This window comes from Manis javanica, chromosome 1 (assembly GCF_040802235.1).
Source record: "Manis javanica isolate MJ-LG chromosome 1, MJ_LKY, whole genome shotgun sequence".
Lineage (NCBI taxonomy): Eukaryota > Metazoa > Chordata > Mammalia > Pholidota > Manidae > Manis > Manis javanica.
In genome coordinates this window covers 234,241,383-234,264,963 of record NC_133156.1, presented here as the reverse complement: position 1 = coordinate 234,264,963, position 23,581 = coordinate 234,241,383, and the positions used below count along the sequence as shown (strand labels likewise).

General features: G+C 48.3%; 1 protein-coding gene across 11 annotated transcripts in view; it reads left to right on the top strand.

The window, feature by feature from the left end:
* The window catches only part of GREB1 (growth regulating estrogen receptor binding 1), a 130,293-nt gene extending 110,713 nt beyond the window's left edge, over window positions 1–19,580 (top strand). For 10 of the 11 annotated variants that reach the window (XM_073216453.1, XM_037026570.2, XM_073216476.1 and 7 more), the window contains 11 exons: window positions 2,165–2,267; window positions 4,148–4,306; window positions 5,277–5,419; window positions 8,238–8,399; window positions 10,099–10,303; window positions 10,720–10,894; window positions 12,519–12,737; window positions 13,646–13,781; window positions 16,054–16,254; window positions 16,672–16,810; window positions 17,955–19,580. In XM_073216453.1, the coding sequence (XP_073072554.1) occupies window positions 2,165–2,267; window positions 4,148–4,306; window positions 5,277–5,419; window positions 8,238–8,399; window positions 10,099–10,303; window positions 10,720–10,894; window positions 12,519–12,737; window positions 13,646–13,781; window positions 16,054–16,254; window positions 16,672–16,810; window positions 17,955–18,118 (1,806 nt within the window). In that variant the 3' untranslated portion in view covers window positions 18,119–19,580. Of the gene's footprint in view, window positions 1–2,164; window positions 2,268–4,147; window positions 4,307–5,276; window positions 5,420–8,237; window positions 8,400–10,098; window positions 10,304–10,719; window positions 10,895–12,518; window positions 12,738–13,645; window positions 13,782–16,053; window positions 16,255–16,671; window positions 16,811–17,954 lie in introns of those variants that run through there. The other variant, XM_037026573.2, reaches the window with a different exon arrangement.
* Window positions 19,581–23,581: the final 4,001 nt, after the last annotated feature.

Genomic DNA, 23,581 nt, shown 5'->3' with positions numbered 1-23,581 from the left:
ATGTAAAATGGGGAATGGAGGACTTCTGTGGGAACTTCAGACTGCAATTCTGCATTTCCCACATTATTTCATTTGGTCCTCATGCTAGTTCATGCCAGTCAAAAATAACCCCTGTGGGTCTGTGCTGGACGGTTTTGGTGAAATGTAACAGGGAGGCAGGAGGCCTGTCTGCGTGCCATCTCCCCAGTGCATTGCATTTCCCTGACAATGAAAGGCCGTTTCACTTGCCAAATGGCAGGAATCTGTCAAGTGTCATGTACATGTGAGGAGGACAGTAGGCTGGTACTGGGTCTCAGAAGGGGCTTTGCCAGAGCAGTGCAGAAGTGAAGGTGGGCCTCGGGGTGGCCTTCCTGGAGTCAAACTGTGACTCATGTGTCACCTGATGGCCTGGGCAGGATCCAGCCTCCTCCATGCCTCAGTGTCCTCATCTGGGAAGGAGGAAAGAATAGTACCCACATCATAGAAATGAGAGCCTTGAACGAGAGAAAAATTGTAGGGCCCCTAGAACGTGGCTTGGCCTGTGGAAGGCAGGTGACAAATGCCGCCGTGTCATCAGCCCCGTCATCAATACCATCATGACCACAATTCCAGGTGCGCTGCCTTCTGACTCGTCAGGCTCGCCTCCCCTCTGGGAATCTATTCTAAGAAACACAAACCCATAAAAATATGTATAGGAATGTTCATTTGATATTGTTCAGTGAAAAAACACACTGGCAGCAACTTACATTCCACTGGTCAAGGCTGGTTGAATGAATTCGGGCACAACTGTAGCATACGATTTATCCATAGGAAGTTTGAGTTGAATCTCTATATGCTGACATTGGCATTTCTGCAAGATATTTAAGTCAAAAAAGTCAAGTTGCAGAATAATATGTACATAGTATGATATCGGTTAGGATATCACAGAAAGGCCAAAACAAAACAAAACAAAGCAAAACAAGCCCACAGGATCACCACAGAGGTTTTCAGAAAAAGAGAATGTTAATGATAAATCACCACAGGTCAAGAGAACCTAAAGCTTGTGCTTTATCAGGTGCTCTTCTAAGAATATGTTTTCAGTTAGGTGCACGTCCTAAGGTGGAGGCTCATCCCAAAATTGGGTCCCTCTTGTTCAATCCTTGCCCTTCAGTTCAATCCTTGCTCTTCCGTTTCAGTAATGCCGCCCGTTATTGGACGTTACCAGTCTTACAGTTTTTCCTATTTGATAGGTGAGAAATAGCATGATTTTGTTTGTGAGGTTGAACATACTTTTACTTACTTTTGTCACTGGCACTCCTCTCGCAGCAATCTTCTGATCTCTCTTATTTTTTCTTCAGGCGTTTGACTTTTTCCTGTTGCTCTGTAGGAGCGCTGTAGAGATGATAGGTTTTAATCCTTTGTCTAGTATGTGTATTGCAAATACATTCTCTGAAGCTTCTCCTGGTTGTGTTTCATAATTTTCTTTGTTAACGTTAGTTGTTTCTGATCATCAGGATTTGCTGAATACTTACGGTAAACCAGGCATTGAGCTAGGAACATGGAGAACACTTTCCTGGAGCAGTGGGGTGGGAGGGGAGGGTTCTGGGTTAGCCCACAGGGGCCCATTTAGCTAACTGTGACCAAAATGAGCTAAGCCCAATGGTACGCCAGCCTGGCAGCGGGCTTGGGGCGGCAAGAGACTCTATGATACAAGAAGAAGGAAAGGGAAGAAGAGAAAAATCATTTTATATCTTTTTGTGGGCTTAGGAGGGAAAAGATGAGATGCCAACTTTTTATGTCTTGCACAGTGAGTTTTTTTTACTATGTAGACATATCAATGCATATAAGAATAAAGATTTATAATTACCATAAGACTCTAAGATATTGTTTTATATTGGCAGTTCAGTTTTTGAAACAACCTTTTTTCAACTTGTGATAAAATACTCTATCTAATAAGCTTAGAAAATGTGATCAGTTAAAACTGGAGGCACATTAGTGCGATTTGCATGAGGCAGGTCTGCTGCTCCTGGGGCTACACCTGTCACCTGCCCGGCTTCTTTAGGCCACATTTCCCATCAAATGTCTTTGCACTGGTTGGGTGAGATCTTAAAGGAGACGGGCCACCTCCCATGGAGGGGCGCCCAGCCAGCACTCGTGCACAGACAAGGCTCACTGACTTCTGGCTCTACCCTGAATGTCCCCACAGATCGGGAAGACGGGTGCCTACCTGCAGTTCCTCAGCATTTTGTCCAGAATGCTCGTTCGGCTGACCGAAGTGGATGTTTACGATGAAGAAGAGATCAATATCAGTGAGTCGTCCATTGGTGACACTTGGGCTTGGAGTCGTCTTTAGTCAGTTTCTCTAGTGACTTTGATGTGACTTTGACTTTCCAGACGGAATTCTCAGACCAGTGACCAGATTTATGCCTTGGGTCTTGGGGTGTGTACTTTCTTTCCCTTGTTTCATTCTGCTCAATATCAGAGCTGTGTCTGGGGGGCTTTGTGGGGATGAAGTTACTATACTAAAAATAACTATTGTTTACTGAGTATCTTCCATGGGTCAAGCACTGGGCTAGGCACTTTGCATAAATGACCACATTTAATTTTCCATACAACACCATTACAAATCGCTCCATTTTCATGATAAGCAACCTGCTCAGGAGCCCAGCTGGGAGGTGACAGAGCTGGAACTGAGCTAGGTTTGATTGCTGCCTCTAGAAAGCAGAGTTACCCGTGAAGGCACTGGGGACCCGAACCACTCAGGCAGCTGAGCCCATCGGTCAGTGTCTTGGGGTAAAATGGAAGTTTGTGATATGTGGGATAAAGCCCTTTCTCCTTGTTCATGGAACTGAATTTACCCTGATTATGGCAAGGTGCTCTTTGATCAGCTGTTTATTCTAATTAATATATGTATTTCTATCATATGTATATTTGATATGCATATACCACCACAGTCAAGATAATTAACATACTCATCAAGAAATCACCACCACAGTCAAGATAATTAACATACTCATCACCTTACATTGTTACCTGTTCATGCAGCCATTGACAGATAGATGTCCGTCAGCAGATGAATGGGTAAAGAAAATGGGGTAGCTACATACAGTGGAATATTATTCAGCCTTAAAAGAGGAGAAAGTCCTACCGCTTGCACACACATCACTGCCTTAGATGCTCTTGACTGTGTTTGAGTTTTGACTTGGAGGAAATTTGGAACCAATGAAGCCCGTTCAGCCCTTGGTCCTTCCTTTGAAGGAAAAGGGAAAGACGCTGTTCCCCCAAGCTCTCCCTGAGTTTTCCACAGTCCCCCAGCCCCCCACCAGTTTGGAATTGTATTTCAGGTGGCAGTCTGCAGGCCTGTGGAGTGTCTGTCTCAACACTTTCTTGGATATAGCAGTGATAAGGAGGATTCAAGTTCCATTAAATCCACAGTAAATGTTCCCTCTTTCCTCCTTCTCCCTCCTGTGGACACGCACTCTGCCCCTACTATAATGTAGTGGGGTAAATATAGATATATAGATATCAATATCATAGATACAGAAAATCAATATGTTACATAATTTGAATTTGACCAACTATAAATTTTTTTTTACCATTTAGTCAAGAAGCATTCAGTTAGTACCATAGACTATACCAATTGTAATGTAAGAGGATAATGGCAAATGTAGAGTATGTGATTTGGGCCATGAGAGGTGTTAGCATTCAGAAGGGGGACACTACAGGGCTTGAGCACTTAGAAGAGGCTTTCTGGAGGTGCAGTGATAGGAGTTAAGATAGAGAGGCACTGAGATAAAAACGTCGAGAAAGAGAACTACATTAGGTTTCACTGGAGGTGGGAACCAGGGTGGTATGTTTGGGGATGGTGCTGGGGAGAAGCACAGAGCACAGGGGTCAGTATACTGGGAGGAGTTGGTTAATGTGTGTCAGAAGAGCAGACCCACCCCACAGGAAACACAGCAGAAGGCTGTTCCCCAGGATGGAGTGGAGCTGAGGGCACCTTCTTGCCTCATTAGAACAATCCTGAGAATAGGATAGGTGCCAGGGGCCTTGGTGGTACAGAGGTGTTCCCCCAGTGACCCACAGACTCAAGAACCATTCCACTCCGAGCATCATCCTATGTACATTTAAAGTAGGTCACTGTCACTTCCTATTTTGTCATATACCAGTGTTTCTACCAATTTTGTAGACCTCAGAGAAGAATCAGATTGGCATTACCTCCAGCTCAGTGACCCCTGGCCAGACCTGGAGCTGTTCCAGAAGTTGCCCTTTGACTACATCATTCACGACCCGAAGTATGAGGACGCCAGCTCGATCTGCTCGCACCATCCGAGCATGAGGAGTGAAGGTCAGACTTTGAAATCTCTTGCTTCACCTGCTGCCAGAGTACACGGAACATCCTTTGAAGGGGGTGAGCTGGGCTTTGTTAGTGATGAGCCTCATTATCTGGTGGTGGTGAATTAACTGGCAGCGCTGCTAGAGAACCGAAGGCACCACCTCCCTGACCAGGTGGCTCTTCACGGAACCCAGGAAGGAAGACTTCCTGCCCAGTAGGCGCTGACGGTGTGAGGACCCTGGGTGGTTTGTCACGGTGAGAACGGTCTGAAGGTTCTGGTTAATAGAGGGTAAAAGACGTGTATATTTACTTATGAACTTGGATTGTCGTAACAGAATGTGCGCGTTTCCCTCTCTGCCCTCAGTCTTGTTCTCTCCCTCCTCCTTCGGGGACCACTGACTTTCACAGTATTACAGCCCTGCAGGGTTTCAGGGTCACGGTCAGCAAACACTGGGAATTAGTGGCCAGTGTGATTGTAAGCACTGACTAGAAAAGTTTGGTAGATGCAGTGTGAGAGGAAAATACTCACCAGTCTTCATTTCAAACCAATAATTTTATCTTCATTGTTAGAATGGACCACTGTCCCCAAAGCGTCCTTCACATAGAACAGTCTGTAATGAAGGTTCAGTGTGAAAACCTTCATCTTGCTAAGTCATTTAAAAAATGGGGGCAGTTCATCTGCATTACGGTATTTGTATATTCAGTTGGCAGTCAGTTGACATTGTCCTGAGTGCATCCTTGAATGTGTGTTAATGAAACATTTGTAGGTCCATGAGCAAGATACCAGTGAGCAAAGTGTATTAATTTATCCCACTGAGACTCTGTCATTTCTGAGCACCTGAGTCACCTGATGGCCCAGACAGGTGAGAGGCGGTCGCACAAAATCCTGGCACAGCGTTTCGGTTGGTTTCAGTGTGAGGGGGCAGGAGGAGGAATGTTTGCTCTGCCTCCTCCTGCTTTTTAATGCTGGGGTTTTGTGCAGACAGAGGGATGTCCCGGAAGCCGGAGGACCTGTACGTGCGGCGTCAGACAGCGCGGATGAGGCTGTCCAAGTATGCGGCGTATAACACATACCACCACTGTGAGCGGTGCCACCAATACATGGGTTTCCATCCCCGCTGCCAGGTAGGCCACAGGCCTGAGGCCCTGCGTCTCCAGGAGTCCTTCCGGCAGCTGTCTGCCATGCATGTCTCCTTGGCTGATGCCACTGTTCCCCTGTTCTCTTTATGTTTTCATCTGGAGTGGGAAATGGAAAGTTCTGGAAGCCCCTGGTTCCTGATCTACTTGTATCCTCAGTTGACATCAACAGTGTATAAAATCATTGCTGACATTAATGGCAAAGTTAACTGACCATAGATGATGTAATTCTCTTTATGTCTTATCATTTGTAAGTTAGTTCAGTGTGGCAGATATTTAATGAGTGCTTATTATGAACCAGACACAGAGATGAATCAACTTTGTCCCTGTACTTGACTCACAGTCCAGGGATGGAGAGATGGATGTAAACAAAACTTTGGAATAATATAAAGCTGGCAGAAGGACAAGATAGTTGAAGCATGGAAATTGTGTAGACAATGAGAGGAATTTGCACTTACTGAGGACCTGTGACGTGCCAGGGGATGTGCTAGGCACTTTTTATATATCCGTACTTCCTAACCTTTTTACATGCTAGAAAATGCTTTTTGCCCTGGACACTGGGTAAATGGATAAGGCCGCTGACCCAGGGACCTGGCTGGTCACCGGAGGGGTCTGCATTCAAGCCACACCTGTAGTCCATTCAAGATCACTGGTTAGGAAACTACTGTCTCTTCCTTATTTAATTCCCACTAGAACCCCACAAAGCAGTAACATCATCCACGTTTTGTAAATGAAGATAGTATCTTGGACGGGGAACAGAGGAGAGGGTTTTGAAGACTCAGTAAGAGTTTGCCAAGGGGCCCAGGCAGAGAGAAGGAGAGGGAGGAGTGTGCACAACAGAGAGGAGACATGGGGTCTCTGGGCAAATTCAAAGTGGCTTTAGTGTATTGCTGGAGTGTGTGGGCAGTTTCAGCAGAGGGAGCTGGGAAGGTGAGGCCAGGACCAGACCACAGAGGCATTGAGTGCTGGGGAAGGAAAGGGCGCTTTCTCAGGGGGAACTCTAAGCAGGCACCTGATGCGGGCAAAGCTGCTCTGGGGATGGTCTCTTACTAGCTGCGTGGGTGTTCACAGCCGGCCTGTGAGGCTCGTTATTTGGAAATAGGTGGCAGGTAGGATTTTACATTTGGCATTTCTTTTCATTTCAGACCCAAGCAAGGGAAGGGGAGGAAGGGACAGCTGAAGCTGGTGGGGGAGCCAGTCAGATACCTGAGCAGCTGACACAGGTGTGCAGGTAGCTCATGTCCTCTGCTGCTTCCAGAAAGGCCTCTGACAGCAGGAGCACTGGCCTGCTGGCTTGCTCTGTCAGTCCCTTTGGCAGTGAAAAATTTCAGACAGTGGCTTTAATTTGAGCTAAGCCTTGAGCTCGCCATTGAAGCAGTATCTGTCTTCTTTTAGCACTCCCTCTCAAACTATGCAATTTTACTGTAGATGAAATTAGAAAATGTGAGCAGTTTTTTAAAGGAAAGAAAATAATCAGTAACCCATTTGCTCCATAAACTCCTATGAAAGTTTCTCTTTCAAAGCAGAGAAAATATAAGTGAAAACATTTTCTTGACTTTGAAATGTAAAGAACTGAAAGTCCCCAGGGCCACAGTCACTGGTCGCTTCAGCAGGTATCAGCAGTGAGGCAGCCGAAGGACGGAGCCGGGGAATCTGGTTCCGCTGGCCGCGCCTGGCCTGCGTCAGGGGTGCTCAGGTCTGGGGGCCGTAGATGCAGGGGCCTTGATGCCAAGCTACACAAGGGGTGCAGAGGGGCACTCGCTGGCTCCCTGCTGGCATTTCCTGCCTCCAGTGCCTCTGCCTTCCTGTTCTTCCCCTCATCTCTCAAGGCTCCCTGTCCTTTTTATGAAACTTCTCAGTCACATCACTTTGCTCCCTCTGGTAGGTCAAAATCTGTTTCTCTTTTATCTCTGCTTCCAAAGGGCTTTGAGGCTCTAGTGGGGCCATAGTAGATTTAAAGCCTGTGTGTCCCAGCCTGTCTGCGTCCTCTCCGGGCCTTGGAGCTCCCAGGGCTGAGCAGCATATCCTGGACGCACGTCTGGAGGCAGGCTGTCGGCTGGAAGGGTGAGGGGTCAGGGAAGCCCCCTCTGTGGATGCTGGAGCTAAGGCCTGAGGAGGCATAAAGCGAGGCCTGGGCAAAGCTGGGCTGGGAGGTCACAGCAGAGAGATCGTGGCACAGACATCGGGGAGCGCGGCTCTTTAAAGGAAGTGGCGAGAGGGGTGGGGCTAGACCCGGGGCTAGGATGAGCCCAGGTCCTTGGGATGCAATGGAATGCAGCGTGTAAAGTGGACAACCTGCTTCATAGGGTTGTGTATTACAGCCTCCAGAGGATGGAAAGGGGACCTGGGCATAGTGAGTGTGATAGAGTGTGCAAGTGTATGCAGTTATTGCTACTGTTTTATTAATATGCTATTACCCATAATGCCTATGATGGAAAAATACATTTATTAGAATTGAAAATGAGATCTATGATGCAAATGCTTTGGTTGGTGACCCAGCAGGCTTCTGCATCAAATCCAGAGTCCAGAGGGGGGTTGGCACCTGAACTGGACTCACCGGGTGAAGCCTGGTCAGAATTATGGAAGGGAGCAGGCTTCAGCTGAGCAGACGTGGCCTCAGGGATGTTTGTCCTGTAGCAACATCCGGGTGTCCACACATTGTACTGGAGTCAACCTGTAGGTTTCTCGAGCTGTTGGGGCAGGTGGCAATGACCTCAGTATAGTCATGGCCATGACCGGCCTGCGCTCTTCTGGGAGTGACTCCGGACTCTGATTCCAGGCTCTGTCCTTTCCCCTCACACCTCAGCTCTATGAGTCCACCCTGCACGCCTTTGCCTTCTCTTACTCAATGCTAGGAGAGGAAATCCAGCTCCATTTCATCATCCCCAAGTCCAAGGAACACCACTTTGTCTTCAGCCAACCTGGAGGCCAGCTGGAGAGCATGCGGCTGCCCCTCGTCACAGACAAGGTACTGGCTTTGAGTCCAGTGGGTCAAAGTGGCTGCAGGTGATCACTGAGCTGGGGACCTAGATGTGGTTGCCCAGGGCATGTGGGGCAGGGCGGGGGACTGATGTGCTGGTTGGCCGTGGAGGCTGGGGAGCACTTGGGCTCTGGGGTTGCCCTGAGTCAAGTTGGAGCCTTGCTCTACCATTTACTCTTTATACTGTTGGGAATTGTCACTTCGTATCACTGAGCCTTTCTCCTCTTCTGTAAACTTGGACAATAATAACTCTTGTAAAAGCTTGTGAGAATTCTTTGGACTAACTGATGGAAGGCTCCAGCACAATGCCTGGAAGATAACGAGGGTGGAGCAGATGTTCATGTCTTCCACCATTCCGTCCTTTTTCTGTTATGGGACATTTTAAGTAGGCTAAGGTGGTAGAAGAGTACAGCGACTCCCTCAGGGCCTGTTACCCACCTTTAGCAATGATGAACTCATGGCAGCTCTTGTTTTGTCTGTCCCGTTCTCTTCCTCTGCCTTCCTCTGTTATTTGCAAGTGAATCCTGGACTTCACATCATTTTATCCATAAGTATTTCATTGTATATCCCTAAAGGATAAAGTTCCTCTCCTTTAAGGAAGCTGCCCTTACTAATCCCTGGTCTCTGACCGCCCACCCGTTGTTCTCACAGATGGTCTTCCTAGGGGTGCTTGGCTTGCCAGGTCCACCCTGGCAATCTCAGTGTCAACTTGCTGCCCTTTAACCAGCCCCAGGCAAGGTGACCCTTGTGTATAGTGCTGGTTTTGCTTCTCCAGGGGGCCAAGCATCCGTATAGCATTGAACCTAGTCTTTCAGACGCTCTGGTCTATTATCAAGTAATGAAAACATTCAAAGGAGCCAATGAGGCCTTTATCAGAAGGCGTGTCCTACCCCGTGGTCGGGGATTGCTCGCCTCTCCGGCCAGTTCCCATCACAACTGGTTACGAGCCTGGCGGCCTCGCAGCTGTGCAGCAGGTGCTTTGATGAATTCAGGGGGAGTGAAGACCTAGCTTGGCCACAGGAACTTTTTGTTCAGGAAAGAGTAGAAGAAAACATTACTTATGTAAAAGACTCACAGCCTGAAGATAGCTGGGCTGTATGGTTAAGTGTTGGGGGACATAAGTCATACAGGAATAACATGTACTCAGAACGCATATTCGATGTAAACAGGAGAGGGTAACACATTTGGGTGAGTGATTGATGCTGGTTAGTTTTGGTTGCATAACACACCATTCTCACAAAAGCATTTATTAGCTTCTGATTCTGTGGGCTAGCAGTTTGGGCTCATCTCAGCTGGGTGCTTCTCCTGGGCTTGGTCCCCCTCACATGTCTGTGCTGGCCCGCCTAGGGTGGCCTTGGTGGGTGCCCACTTCTGCTCCCTGCGGACGCTGCTGGCCCCCCAGCAGGCTAGCCCAGGCATGTTTCCGGGAGGGTTCTGAGAGAGGGTGGATCATGTTTGTCCTCTTGAGGTCAGGCTCAGAACTGGCACAGTGTTACTTTTACTGTATTTTATTACTAAAAAGCAAGTCCCAAGGCTAAGCCAGATTCAAGGAGTATGGAAAGACTCTCTCTTTTGATGGGAGAGTCATTTTTGATGCTGCAAAGTCATTTTTCAAAGGGTGGGGGTGGGGTGGTAATTGTGGCCATGTTTACAAATATTTTTGCCTCATTATGTCTATAATTTCCAGAGTCAAGAATATATAAAAAGTCCGACATTCACTCCAACAACTGGCCGTCATGAACACGGACTCTTTAACCTGTACCATGCGATGGATGGTGCCAGCCATTTGCACGTGCTGGTTGTCAAGGAGTACGAAATGGCTATTTACAAAAAATACTGGCCCAACCACATCATGCTGGTGCTCCCGAGTATCTTCAACAGCGCTGGAGTTGGTAGGCATTGTTTAACCCGCCCAACTCAGTAACAGTTCTGTGCATGGAGACTTGAGAGAATGTTCCAGAGATGAAAGACTCAGCACTTGCCATCAAGATTTTTAACTTAGAAAGCTATCATGGTTTGCTTGAATATTCTTTCTTCTTCAGTGTTTGGTTATTATTTGTCAATAATGTTGTCACTTGTTAGAGAAGCAAGGATAAATAGACAAATGGGTGTGCAAGTTGGCAAGGAGAGTATTCTTCCTGGAAGTCCTTCTCCAAAGCCACTGGCCAGTAGGGAGTGGTCAGTGATGTGCATCAGGACCCTGGGGAGTTGGCCGGCCTCGGGGTGGGGCCTTCACGCGCACGCTTATCCTGTGTGGGAGTCCCCGTAGAATAGACCTGAGCGTCAGGGCTGGTTTTGCCCATTCCAGGTGCTGCCCACTTCCTGATCAAGGAGCTGTCTTACCACAACCTGGAGCTCGAGCGGAACCGGCAGGAGGAACTTGGGATCAAGCCGCAGGACATCTGGCCTTTCATTGTGATTTCTGATGACTCCTGTGTGATGTGGAATGTGGTGGACATCGACTGCGGCGGGGAGAGAAGCAGGTGAGGTGCTTCCCCACACCCTGCAGGGTAAATGAGAGTGTTCTCTTTTCAGCGGGATCTCTTGGCCATGCTTTGGGGGCCTCAAAGGGCCTCTCATGTTGGGAGGCATGCTGCGTGGCAGACAGAGCCCTGCACGGCGGGCTCATGTTCCAGGCCCAGCTGTATGTTGAGTTTTCAATTTTCAAAAAACGTTATTGATATATAATACATGAAAAAAAAATCTCACAGTATATATTCAGTATAAAATATACTGAATATAAAACACACAATATGTTAGTAATATAAACAGTATAAAATACATACAAAAAGAAAATACGATATTCAGAAATTTTCACCAACTGAGCACACCCATTTAATGAATTCCTACGTGAAGGTGTGGAACATCATTGTTGCCCCAGGAGTGCCTCTAGAAGCCGTCCAGCCTCCCACCCCTCCAGCCTCACTCCTGACACCTAGCTACATTCTTATTTGCTATGTGATGTTAGGGAAGTGACTACAATCTTTTCAGGTTACAGTTTCCTCACCTTTCAAAGGGGTTCTAGCACCTGTGCTTGAAGATGGTTGTCAGGGTGCATTAGACCATGAATCTTGTGCCTGGAGGTGGGCGATAGAGCAGCACAACATAGAAGACACCCAGCCGACACAGCTGAAGCTGGACGTCACTGGTGAAAGATGGCCTTCTGTCACTTTGCCATATGAGTATTTCAAACTGAGGGCTGTCTGATGGCTTCTGATTATTTCTGGCTTTTTTTTTTTTAGAGATAACATAGGTTGGTTATCCTCCAGTGGGTTATTGATATCCTAATAGAACAATTACCATTAATCATATTCTTCTAGAAAAGTCTTCTGCATGATAGGCTTGCACGTGGCCTATGAACACCGTGACTGTATGTTCTCTTTGTGGCCCTTCCAAAGGCAAGAGTTGGGCTGTGCGCTGAGCTGGGGAAGAGAACTGGGCTTTATTCTGCCCCTCTAGGTTTCATTCTCGACGAGCAGTTCCGGTCCTGGAATGTCAGAGCTGGCAGAGGCCAGAGTTGAATGTAAGCCCCTCAGCTGGGGAAAGGAAAGCAAGGTCCCGAAAAGTTGGGCACCATGCCGGGGCTACTCCGGGACGCCACTCCCACTGACCCCGGCTCCCTGATCGTCTTTCGCTGTGTTCACAGGCCCTGAGCACCATCAGTGAGGGCGGAGGCTGCTTAAACGCTCCATTACTCATTCCCCTCTCTTTTTCTTGAAAATAATGGTAGAAAGCCTCACTCTTGCCCCACCATTTAACCTTTAGGGCTACAGATTGGGAATGTGAGGTGGTTCAGCATGATGGAAACCGTGTGGGCTCTGGAGGCAGATGGCACTGTTCAAATCCAAGCTCTGTTGCGTGACACTGGGCAGGTTATTCAGAGCCTCTGTTTCCTCATCTGTAAAATAGGGATGATGCTGCAGCGATAAGTGCTAATACACGTGAAGTGCTTAGCCTGGTGCCTGGCACTCAGGGTAGTGCTGCTGGCTCCGTCTATACCAGCCTGCCCAGCCTAGAAGGTTGGGAAGTAGCATTCTGGCTGGCTCAGAGGGCTTGGCTGCCATTTGCATGTCAGCCTAGGGATTTCAATCTCCCTCCTCCGAGCAGGGAATTTTCCTGGTCAGAAAGAAACGTCTCTTTGAAGCACATCATGCAGCACATCGAGTCGGCCCCCAACATCACCCACTATGCGCTGATTGGCATGCGGAAGTGGTCCAGCAAGGCCGGGAGCCGCCAGGTGCGCGAGCCCTTCTCCCGCTGCCACGTGCACGACTTCATCATTCTGAATGTGGACCTGACCCAGAACGTGCAGTACAACCAGAACCGGTGAGCTCCTGCCCCGCAGCAGCTGGCAGTACCACCCCAGCCCCCGAGTCCTCCACGAGGGCAGCCACAGGGGGTGGCTGCTTGCCCTGGGCCTGCAGGGCCCACAAAACCTGGGCTTCCTGCCCAGAGTGTTGGGCTGGCCCCTGCTTTCAGCCCCCTTTTTTTGTTTGATTTTGTGGAAGGGAGATTTGCCTAAAGTCACTCAATGTCCTTCAATTCCTGTGATCCTTTACTTAGTGACTTGCACTGAAAATGTGTTGTTTCTCTTGCTATTGGCTCCCTTTCAGAACACATCACTTTTTAGGAGTATTAGCACTGAAGGAAACGATAAAGCAATAGCCACACATTGCTCTCTACAGATCTAGCCCAGAGGGGCTCACATCTCAAGAATGACCCAATTGCTAACACTTACTGAGGGTCTCTGTAGGCCAGGTGGTGGGCACCCCCAACATGGTCCACATAGGAGTGTCAGTTTTGGAGCCGTATCCACCTGCTTGGAATCTGGGTTCTGCCACTTACCAACTTTGCAATTTAGGCGGATGACTTAGCATCTCTGAGCCTTGTTTTTCTCAACTGTAAAGAGTAGCTAATGTTTTTGCCCTGGGAGGCTTGTTGTTTTCTTTTTAACAATAGGTGAAATGGTGTTTGTAAAGTCCCTTGCACAATGCCCGGCATGTAGCATATGGTCAACAAATGGCAGTCCTTCCATAGTGTAAGCCTTCCCTGGTGCAAACTCGTTACAGCTTGTCCATTCTTTCTTGCCTTATATGCCCTCTAGAGTAAGGTCCGCAAGGCAGGACCGAGCCTTCACCTTCATACTCCCAGTACGGGCTGCATACCCTGCATGCCTGGTCGGGGGTAACGGGGTGTGGGCTGCACCCAGTGCCATCTTCCCCTCCTTTGAGCAGGTTCACATGTGACGATGTGGACTTCAACCTGCGGGTGCACAGCGCCGGCCTCCTGCTCTGCCGATTCAATCGCTTCAGTGTGATGAAGAAGCAGGTCGCAGTGGGCGGGCACAGGTCCTTCCACATCACGTCTAAGGTGAGTGGGACCATGCACTGGGCTGGCAGGAACCGCTGAGCCAGCTGCCCAGCTGCTGGGGTACGAAAAGAGGGTGGGAACTGGAGGGGAGGCCGCATCACTGCTTGCTTGCAAGATAGTGGGATGGACCTGCCTGCTGGGTATTGTTGGTAAAGGCTTTTAATTGGCAGCCCTGGGAAGGGAGGCACTCTGTTGGGTCGCTTCTGGGGTCTCACCCTAACCAGTACCCTGTACGAGCCCCAACAGCACACCTCCACCACTAGCCTGCCCGTGGCTAGCTCGGTGCCTGAGCCCACAGTCACCACGGCTCACTTGTCTGACCTCTCCACTGGATGGAGCTCCTGGGGGCAGGTGTGGTGCCTGCTCTCCTCTGGGCCCCCAGACAGTGCCTGGCCAGATAGCCTGGTGAATGGCACTGACAGGCTAGCTTGACAGCTGTGCTATCTCTGAGCCACCCCTTGGTGGGGAGCAACATGATTGATTATGTCAGTGCTGGCTGGGCAATTTACGAAGTGAGGTTGAGCAAGTCTCAGGGTTCTGGACCTTCCCTAAGGCCATACAGTGATGGCGTATTTTTGCCTGAAGGTCTCTCTGATCCAGGGGCCAGAGCCCCATGCTCTGCTTTTCACCTCTTTCTACCTTGAATCTTGTGTGGATGGCTGACGTCAGACAATGCCAATACCATCTGCTGCTTCCAGCCTGTTCCTCCCCAGCTTCACCAACTTCTTCTGTGCCTACTGTTCCCGAGCTGGGCCACATCCGAATTCAGTTACCAGTCCCCCGCCCCCATATGCCCTTTCCTATCAGCAGGACTGAAGCCCTCTCTGGAAGTGAAAGTCATCCTCATTTCTCTTGCAAAATAACAAGACTTTTAAATAAAAGAAAAACTTGGGAGTCATTTAGTTTCCCCACCTGTCTACCATTGAGATTTCTTATTGAAGTGTGCTTAATTTATACTTTAACTAGGGAGAATTCAGGTCTTTACCATATTAAGTCTTTCTACCACAGAGCCTGATGTGCTTTTAAAACTGAATTTTCTTTGTCCCTCAGTATCATTTTTTAGCTCTTAGTTATTTTATTTTTACTCCTATTTTTCTATTAGGTGTAATTGTGTATTGATTATATGTAGGAAAGCTAGTTTTATAATCTTTCATCTGGATGAAATCATTGTTTTCACTTATTTCTTCATTAAATATTTACTGAGTACCCAGTCCCTTCCTCCAAGAATGTATAGGCTGACCCTGAGGCAGATGTTGAATATGTAGGGAAGTGCCACTGTGATAAGCACCACAGGGACATGTAACCTTGCCAGGGGCGGGAGTCTGTGCAAATACCCCTGAGAGAGTGACATTAAAGCTGAGTCCTGGAAGATGAGAAACAGCCATGTGTCCAAGTACAGGGAAGAATCTGGGTGAAGGTGCTGAGGGGGGCAGGAGTCAGGGGGAGAGTGGTGGTGATGAGCTGGAGAAGTAAGCAAGGCCTTCTTGGCCATGGGGATGTTCTAGACCTTTCTCTAGGAGACACTGAGAAACCATTGAATGGTGTCCAGAAGAGGGTCTGATTAGTTTTATTTATGTCAACAGTCTCTGGCTGCAGCACAGAAAATACGTTGGCCATGGTGTAAGAGGGTGTGGGCTCGGACGGCTGCGCAGACGGGAGGAAGGGTGGTGGGGGGTGGGCAGAGGTAGGTAGGATCTGGGGGTCAGAGTGAGGCTGACCATTCCTAGAGGTTGGCATCCCTGGACTTGGGGAAGAGTTCCCAAGGTCCCTTAGTTTTCTTATTTTTTTCCTAGGTGGGGAGGAAGGTAGGTGTGTAGACAGAGTGAATGAAGGAGCCTGCACGGATGATGTGCTGGTTACTCGAGGGGTCAGGAGAAGGGCGAGTACACAGGGCTGGGCAGGTGGGGAGAGATAGGAGCCACATGGTGGGCCTGGCCAGGTGGGCAGGTGGGCGGCTGGGTGGGAGGCGGGGTCAGGCCAGACAGTCTATTTTCTGTGTGGAAGGGAGTAATTGATGTCTACAATTCTTACTGATCACATTGATCAGTTTTCACACGTCCCACTTTGGTAAAACCTGATTTTTCCTAACAGAGAATTTTATTGTCTCAACTCACGTCATTTCAACTCCTATCAACTCTTAGGTGTTCTGCACCCATAGCAGTTCCGTGCAATGCACCTCCCACGGCAGGGCCACACTGGGGCCTGTGCAGCCTCGAGGCCTTGGGAAGGGCTTCTCTGCTCTGGGTGTGGCTGATGCTTGTTCCCCATGCAGGTGTCCAACAACCCGGTAGCCGTTGTGCCGGCCCAGTACATCTGTGCCCCGGACAGCAAGCACACATTCCTTGCAGCCCCCGCGCAGCTCCTGCTGGAGGAGTTCCTCCAGCACCACAGCCACCGCTTCTTCCCACTGTCCCTCAGGAACCACGGCCACCCCGTGCTGTCAGTCGACTGCTACCTTAACCTGGGGTCTCAGGTAACTTTCAGAGGGACCATGGTCAAATCCGTAAATCTGAGAAGCTCCTAAAACAGATGGGCTAGAATCCGGGACTCGGAACCATAACTGCTTTACTACTTTGTCCCAGGTATTTAACCCAATATACAGATGATAAAGTAAAGGCTGGGAGACTTTGAATGGTTTGCTCCCCATATAATAAGTTAGGAATCAAACCCAATTTTTATGCCAAATATCCCTGATTCTCAAATGAATGAATGAATCGATAAATCTGGATAAGTCTCTTAGAATTGATTTTTTAGGGTATTAAATATTGTTTTTGACCCCCCCAAAACTTTGAGCTTAACCAAGCAGTTAGTATTTGTTCGGGGCAAAGCCCTAACATAATGGTGTTGAGTATTTCATGGAAGTCATGTTACCTCCTGGATTCCTTTCCAGATCTCTGTGTGTTACGTGAGCTCCAGGCCCCACTCTCTAAACGTCAGCTGCTCTGACTTCGCGTTTAGTGGACTCCTGCTATACCTCTGCGACTCCTTCGTGGGAGCCAGCTTTTTGAAAAACTTTCATTTTCTGAAAGGTAACTTTCCATACTCTTACACCAGACCTCGACTTGAATGCCTGTGGTCACCTGGCTCCTCTGGGGAGGTGACGTCTGGTCCTACTCCTCATTTGTTAGTGGGTAAACTGAGGCTCAGGAGGACTGTGACTGCCCCCACTCTCCAGGAAAGTACAAGAAGGCTGGGATGGGATCCCAGGGTGGCTCCCTTTCCCTACACCTGTCTGGGTAAACAAGATACATCCCCTTCCTTTTAGGTGAGGAGCGGCTATTTTCAAGTTTTGTGTTCTTTTCCGTCCATTTCTTACCATCAGCGCACAGTTGCCCTCAGACACGTCCTCCTCCAGGTGGAGGAGTTCCTCCTTGGCTTGAGATCCTGCATGTTCCTTGACTTTTACTCTTAGTCTTTCTTGTCTGTAGCTTTCTTGTTCTCGTGCTGGAGTGGTTGAGAGGGATGAACATTCTTATATGACTGAAAAATATTATTTCCAATCCCACCTTCACTTCTCCCTGGCTGGCCTTCCTGCTGACCTTCTTGAGCCGGTGTTACACTTTGTGAGGCCTTGGGACTAGTGAGAGGCTAGAAACTACAAATCTCTGCCCTCAGGAAACATTTCATATACTGGGAGGTTGGGGTATGTCAGTAGGAAGGTGGGGAGGAAGGTAGGTGTGTAGACAGAGTGAATGAAGGAGCCTGCACGGATGATGTGCTGGTTACTCGAGGGGTCACGAGAAGGGCGAGTTCACAGGGCTGGGCAGGTGGGGAGAGATAGGAGCTGCATGGTGGGTCTGGCCAGGTGGGCAGGTGGGCGGCTGGGTGGGAGGCGGGGTCAGGCCAGGTGGTTTGCTCCACGGGCCGAGCTGAGCGTGCTCGGTTCTCAGTCCGGCTGGTCTGTCTGCTCCTGGTTCTCCTCCTCCGCTCCCTTCTTTGTCAGCATTTCTTCTGCCCCTGTGTTGTCTCACCTGCCAGACCTGCCACATAGTGGTCACACGGTCCCTTGCCGAGATGAGGAAGCATCCCCAAAGCAACAGGAGTGGCTCGGACATGCGGCCCTTCCCTTCCCAGCAGCACTGTGTTTCCTTGTCACAAGTGGAGTCCAGCAGTAGCTGTTATTCGGATGCTCTCACCTGTTTCCCTCACACGCCTCTGCCGTTGTCCATGTAGGTGCCACCTTGTGTGTGATCTGTCAGGACCGGAACTCGCTCCGCCAGACAGTTGTCCGCCTTGAGCTGGAAGATGAGTGGCAGTTCCGGCTGCGTGATGAGTTCCAGACCGCCAACGCCAAGGAAGACCGGCCGCTCTTCTTTCTGACCGGACGGCACATCTGAGGGAGACACCTGCAAATTTTCCGGAAGAGTGCAGCCTTCAGAACCTCATGCTGTTGAGGCTCAGGGAGTCCCAGAGCCACGGGCTGCTGGAACTGTATGGGCCCCAGGGACTGTTGTGCAACCCCCTCGTGGTGTGTGCCAGGGAACCAGGGCAGAGGAGGATGGAGACTTAGTGAGCAACGAGGGGGAGCCGTGGCAGGCAGGAACACAAACCCATGCCTCCTGGGATTGGGCCAGACCACATTGCCCTGGGCTCTGTCGAAGTCCATTTCATGAAGAACGTATATTGTGTCATCCACATGCTTCCCTGGACAAATATGACTTTCCTCTTAGTTCTAAAGGATCACACTTGGATAATCTTGTAGAAGTGCCGTATTTCAGGCCATGGGTATGATCCTGGCTATGTAGGTTTCCCTATAACCTGCTCCAAAGCAATATTGCAGAAGAACATTTTAACTGTAAAGACCAGAGACAAGAAAAAACTGAGTCAGTCGTGTAATAAGCATTACGTAATTGCCTCCCAGTTTGTTCTTTTAGCAGCGAGCCCAAAGGCATCAACTTTATAGCAAATAGGATTCTAAAACAACAGCAAAGGGTGAATACCCTACCCCTTAGAACAAAAATGAAACTTTCTGTGAAACTAAAAAGGTTTCAAAGGAAGGAAATTAGGGTTACAGAGGCTGATGCTAGGAAGCAGAATTTGCCTTTCAAAGGAAAGAGCATCAAATTGCTTACTTGAAACAAACAATAAAACAACCGAAGTGGCATATAAAATAGGTGATAAGAAACTAGACTTATGGCTATGATTTACTGAAACCCGGTTTCCGGTTCCTTAAGTGGCTAGTTCTCTTCTGCCTGCCTGGCCCTGATCAGGGAGGGAGGGGGGCAGGGATGCTCTGTGACGCTCACACTTTGACTCACTGGCCAGAGGCTTTTTAAACCAGCACATTAGACTGTCACCTGTAGGCCAGCCACTGGGCCAGGTGCTTTCACCGTCAGGATCTTGCTTAATCCTTCCAACAGCTTGGGTGGGTGGAACTATTCTCCCATTTGAAAGATGAGAAGCTTGTGATGCACAGAGTGAACAAGGTCACAAGATCACAGCTGGAGAGAAGCCGAAGCACCAGCCACACTCCTGGATCCGGGATCCTGGATCCAGAGCCTGCCTTCTCCCTACAATGTGGCCACTCCTGGAACCAAGGGAAGGTTTCAAGATCCTCAAAAATGAAACATGAGAATACATTCTTTTATGTCCATCTTAGGCATTTATTTATAAGCACTCTAGTGCAAAACAGTCCAGGAAGAAATTATTTTAAAAGATGATACCAAAGAGTTCTTATCAATCTTTTTTTTTCTCCTAAGGAAAAAGTCCTTGAGTCTGAAAGATGAGCTCTGTGTTTGTAAGATGACCACTTTGTATATGCTCTTATTCCTACTCGGAATAAAAGTTACCTTCTTTAGTTATATTTGTCTCTTGTAAGTAGCGGCTTCTTGGGCTGTTTTCCCCATTTTATTAGTTAACTTAAACTTGAAAAAAAAATCCCAACGTAATATTCTTGTTTGTTCCAGCCTTATAAATAAAACTTACAATGCATTTATTGTTTCTTCAGCGAGTATTACACTGTTTTGAGAGGAAGTAATGCACGTGTGAACCCCAGGGGCCAGCTTCTTAAAATCGCATGACATGACAGAAAAGACAGTTTTGGAAAGGAAGTTATCTATAAAAGTAGGGATGTATCAATATATGGAGGAAACCCTGAGAGAAAAGGCAGACAAAAGCAGATGTGCGGAAAAAACAGAAGTGGAGGAACGCACGGCTCACAATGCAGAGATACCTGCACCAGGAAGATGGCGTTGGGGTGCTCTGAGTTTTGGAGTGGCTAAAGGAACTGAAAGAGGGCCTGGGCATTTGTCAGGATGACTGGCTGAGGAGGTAGTTGAGGCAGCTCGGCCACTGGGTTCCCCCCAGCTCTTCCTGCACACCTTCCAGACCCCACCAGCCTGTGCAAAGCAGCTGGCCAGCCCTTGCCAAGGCCAAGGCAGAGGAGGGCAGAGGCCTAGACTGGTGAACGGCTAGCTACTGGCACACCCCGCCCCATGGCACTGTCTCCCCCACCACGGTGACTTGAGGTAGTTTGTGGTGAACAGAATTAGCAAGCAAACAGGAACTCCATAGTATAGAAATAAACACACAACTAAGACTCATAAAAAACATAGGGAATGTTATAGAGTGAAAGGTTGTAACTTCAATAGAGGATCAGTAAAGCAAACAGTCCTATAAAACAAGTGTGATTCAAATCCGAAAAGAGATTATATCATATCCAGAACAAAATGATCAATTACAGATCTTAGAAATGTATAACTAAAACCTCAGTAGGGAGATGAAGTAGCCAGACAGATAAACTCAAGAGTGAAATACCTGGAAGGTGCAGCGGGAGAAAACCTCTAAGAAGACAGCAGAAAGGGTTGTTTATGATGTGTGTTAATAACTCCTTTTCCCCTCATGCAGGCCTGCCGCCTGGGCCACTGCCGGGCAAGCACCCACCTCAGGGCTGTCGTTTCCCCCGCCTGGCATGCTCTTCCCCTCACACCGCTGGGATCCCTGCCTCATGGCCCCTGGGCCTTGACGTCTCAAGGGAAGACCGGGAACCAAGGACATGTCCAGCGTTGATGGCTTTCATTTGCTTTTCAGTCTACTTGTTTAGGCAGACGTCCCAGCTCAGAAGGAATTAGCATTTTAATTAACAAAGGCCAGGGCAGAGTTTTAAAGCCCTTCATGTCTAGGGAAGAAGTAAGAATTCCGTGACTGCGTTTGTCATTTGCCCAATAAATATACTGTCCCAGTTTCCCTTTGCTTTTCTTTCTAAAACTCTGGGGAGCGCTGATTTTTCTCTTGGGATCCCTGGCCACTCTGATTCTTATTCTTGCTGTAAAAAAGGATCGTTCCCAGAGAGGGCAATCCACCCTGCTAGGAAGGGCGGGCTTCGGTCCTGTTGTGAGTTGAATTATGTCCCCCTCCCCACCAAAATGGTGAAGTCCTAACCCCTAGTACTTTAGAATATAATCTTACTTGAAAATAGGGTTGTTGCTGATGTAATTACAGTTGACCCTTGAACAACCAGGAGAAGGTGCCCATCCCCAGCAAGTCGAAAATCTGCATATAACTTCTGACTGTCCAAAACCTTAACTACTAATAGCCTACTGTTGATGCGAAGCCTTACTAGTAACATAAACGTCAATTAACACTTATTTTGTACATGTTCATATGCTATATTCTTACAATAATGTAAGCTAGAGAAAATAAAAGGTTTTTTCAAATTGTTGCAAATCTCCAAAAAATTTTCCAATTGTTGAAAAAAAACCCCACAGATAAATGGACCCATGCAGTGCAAACCTGTGTTGTCCAAAGGTCAACCATTTTCCAGGCAAGGCTGTGAGTGTTAGGAATCTGTTTACATGCTTGGTCCAGGGCCTGCTTGTAACTGCCTAGTGCAGAATGCTGCAATGAACCTGAGGACACGCAGAGAGAATTTTTCCTTCCTTGGCAAATTGCCTTAAAATTTCAGGAGTTGAAATATAAGACCTGTTTTCAAACATTTCTGTGGCTTTCAAAATTTATTACCAATTTTTTTGCAAGAGGGTTATCTAATGTTTTTCTCCCTCCAGTATATGAGCACATTGATTACACCCCACTTTTCTGGCAATATTTGTTCTTGCCATTGCCATTTAAAAATTTTGGCCATAAAATGTTGTATCACTATAGTTTTATCGTCACCTCTTTAGGAACTATCGGAGCTGAACATAATTCCTCTTGGGGGTTTCTTGGTCTTTGAGATCTTGCTATTCTGCTTAATGATTTCTGTGAGATCTTTGGGTAATATGTGAAGTAACTCCTTAAGTCTCATGTTTGCTTTAACTGTTTTCTCAATCTGTTTCTGTTAGAATGTGGTTCTACTGTTTTTTGCTGTGCTTTGGTAACATGTAGTATAAGGGGTGTGTGCTTCACTCACGGGGCTTTGTGCAAGGGGCACCTTGCTGGGCTCTACCCAGTTAGAGGTCTAGGACAGCAATGATGACAAGTAATGGCAGTATGTGTTGTATGTATTCGGCACTTGCTGTGTGGCAGCACCCTGCTAGGGACTTAACATTCTTTACCTATTTAATCATTATAAACATTGTTAGGTACTATACAGATCCACAATCCCTTATCTGAAACTCTTGGAGCCACGTGCATTTTGCAATTCAGAGTTTTTCAAATTATAGAAAAGCAACATGGGGCATGTACTACAGATCATGTAATGGCATTGGCAAGATATTATGGGCTTAATGTTTGTGTTGCCCCAAAATTCTTATGTTGGTGCTCAACTTCTAGTGTGGCTGTGTCTGGAGATGGGGTCTCGAAGAAAGTAATTAAAGCTGAATGAGGTCGTAGTGGTGGGGCCCTGATCCGATGAGATGAAGGCCCTGTCCTTTTAAGAAGAGATACCAGAGGGCTCTTTCTGTCTCTCTTCCCACCCATGTAGAGAGAGGTCATGTGGGTCCGCAGCGAGACAGCAGCTGCCCATGAGCCAGAAGAGAAGCCTCAGAATAAAAGCTAACCTTGTTGGCCCCTTGACCTTCCCAGCCTCCACAAGTGTGAGAAAATGAATGTCTGTTGTTTTAGCCCCCAAGTCTGCAGTGGTCTGTCCTGTGGCCCCAGCTGACACCCAGAAGCTTGGGGGATCCCCATAATCGATCTCATTAAGTATTCTGCAGCAAAATGTACACATATAGGCCTATGAAGAAGGATAACAACTATAAATTGCTTCACGTCCAGCTCAGGTTTTGCTGATCTAAATCATTTTAAAAAAATTGGATTTGAGGGCTTTGTACCAGCAGTTTGATAGATAAACACTCAGGGAGATGAATTTGCCCAAGGTGGCTGTATACCACTTACAGAACCCAAATCAGGTCCATCCCAGGCCCAGCCGAGCTCTGCGCCAAGCAGACCACGCAGGCTAATTGCTTCACGCTCCATGTCCTGGAGCTGTGCCGAAGTTTGTGCTGTGAGTTTGCTCTTTCCTACCTCCCCGTGCTCTGAGCTTTCGGTAGGATGGAGGAAGGTGCCTGACAACCTCCCCCTTAACCAAGGGGCTCCAGAAGATGGGCTTTAAAATCAGACTGTGTGGATCCTCAGCCAGCATCCCCGAGCTCAGCCACACTGGGCAGAGAGGGGCACCCGGCAGGTGGGGTATGAGCTCCACCACCCCTTGCAACCACCTCCAGCCCTGGGTGATCTCAGGGCCGACCCTCAGGGCCTCCGTGAGTCCTCTGGAGCAGTGCTGCTGGGCCCTTCTCTCCCTGTGGCACTGCCTCTCTCTGATGGGGGGCACAGGTGCCAGAGAGCGGACCCAGCCTGGGGCAGCTCTCGGTGAGTTGCTTCTAGTCTCTTCCTTAGGGTGCTGAGCTGGGGCTGCAGGACGA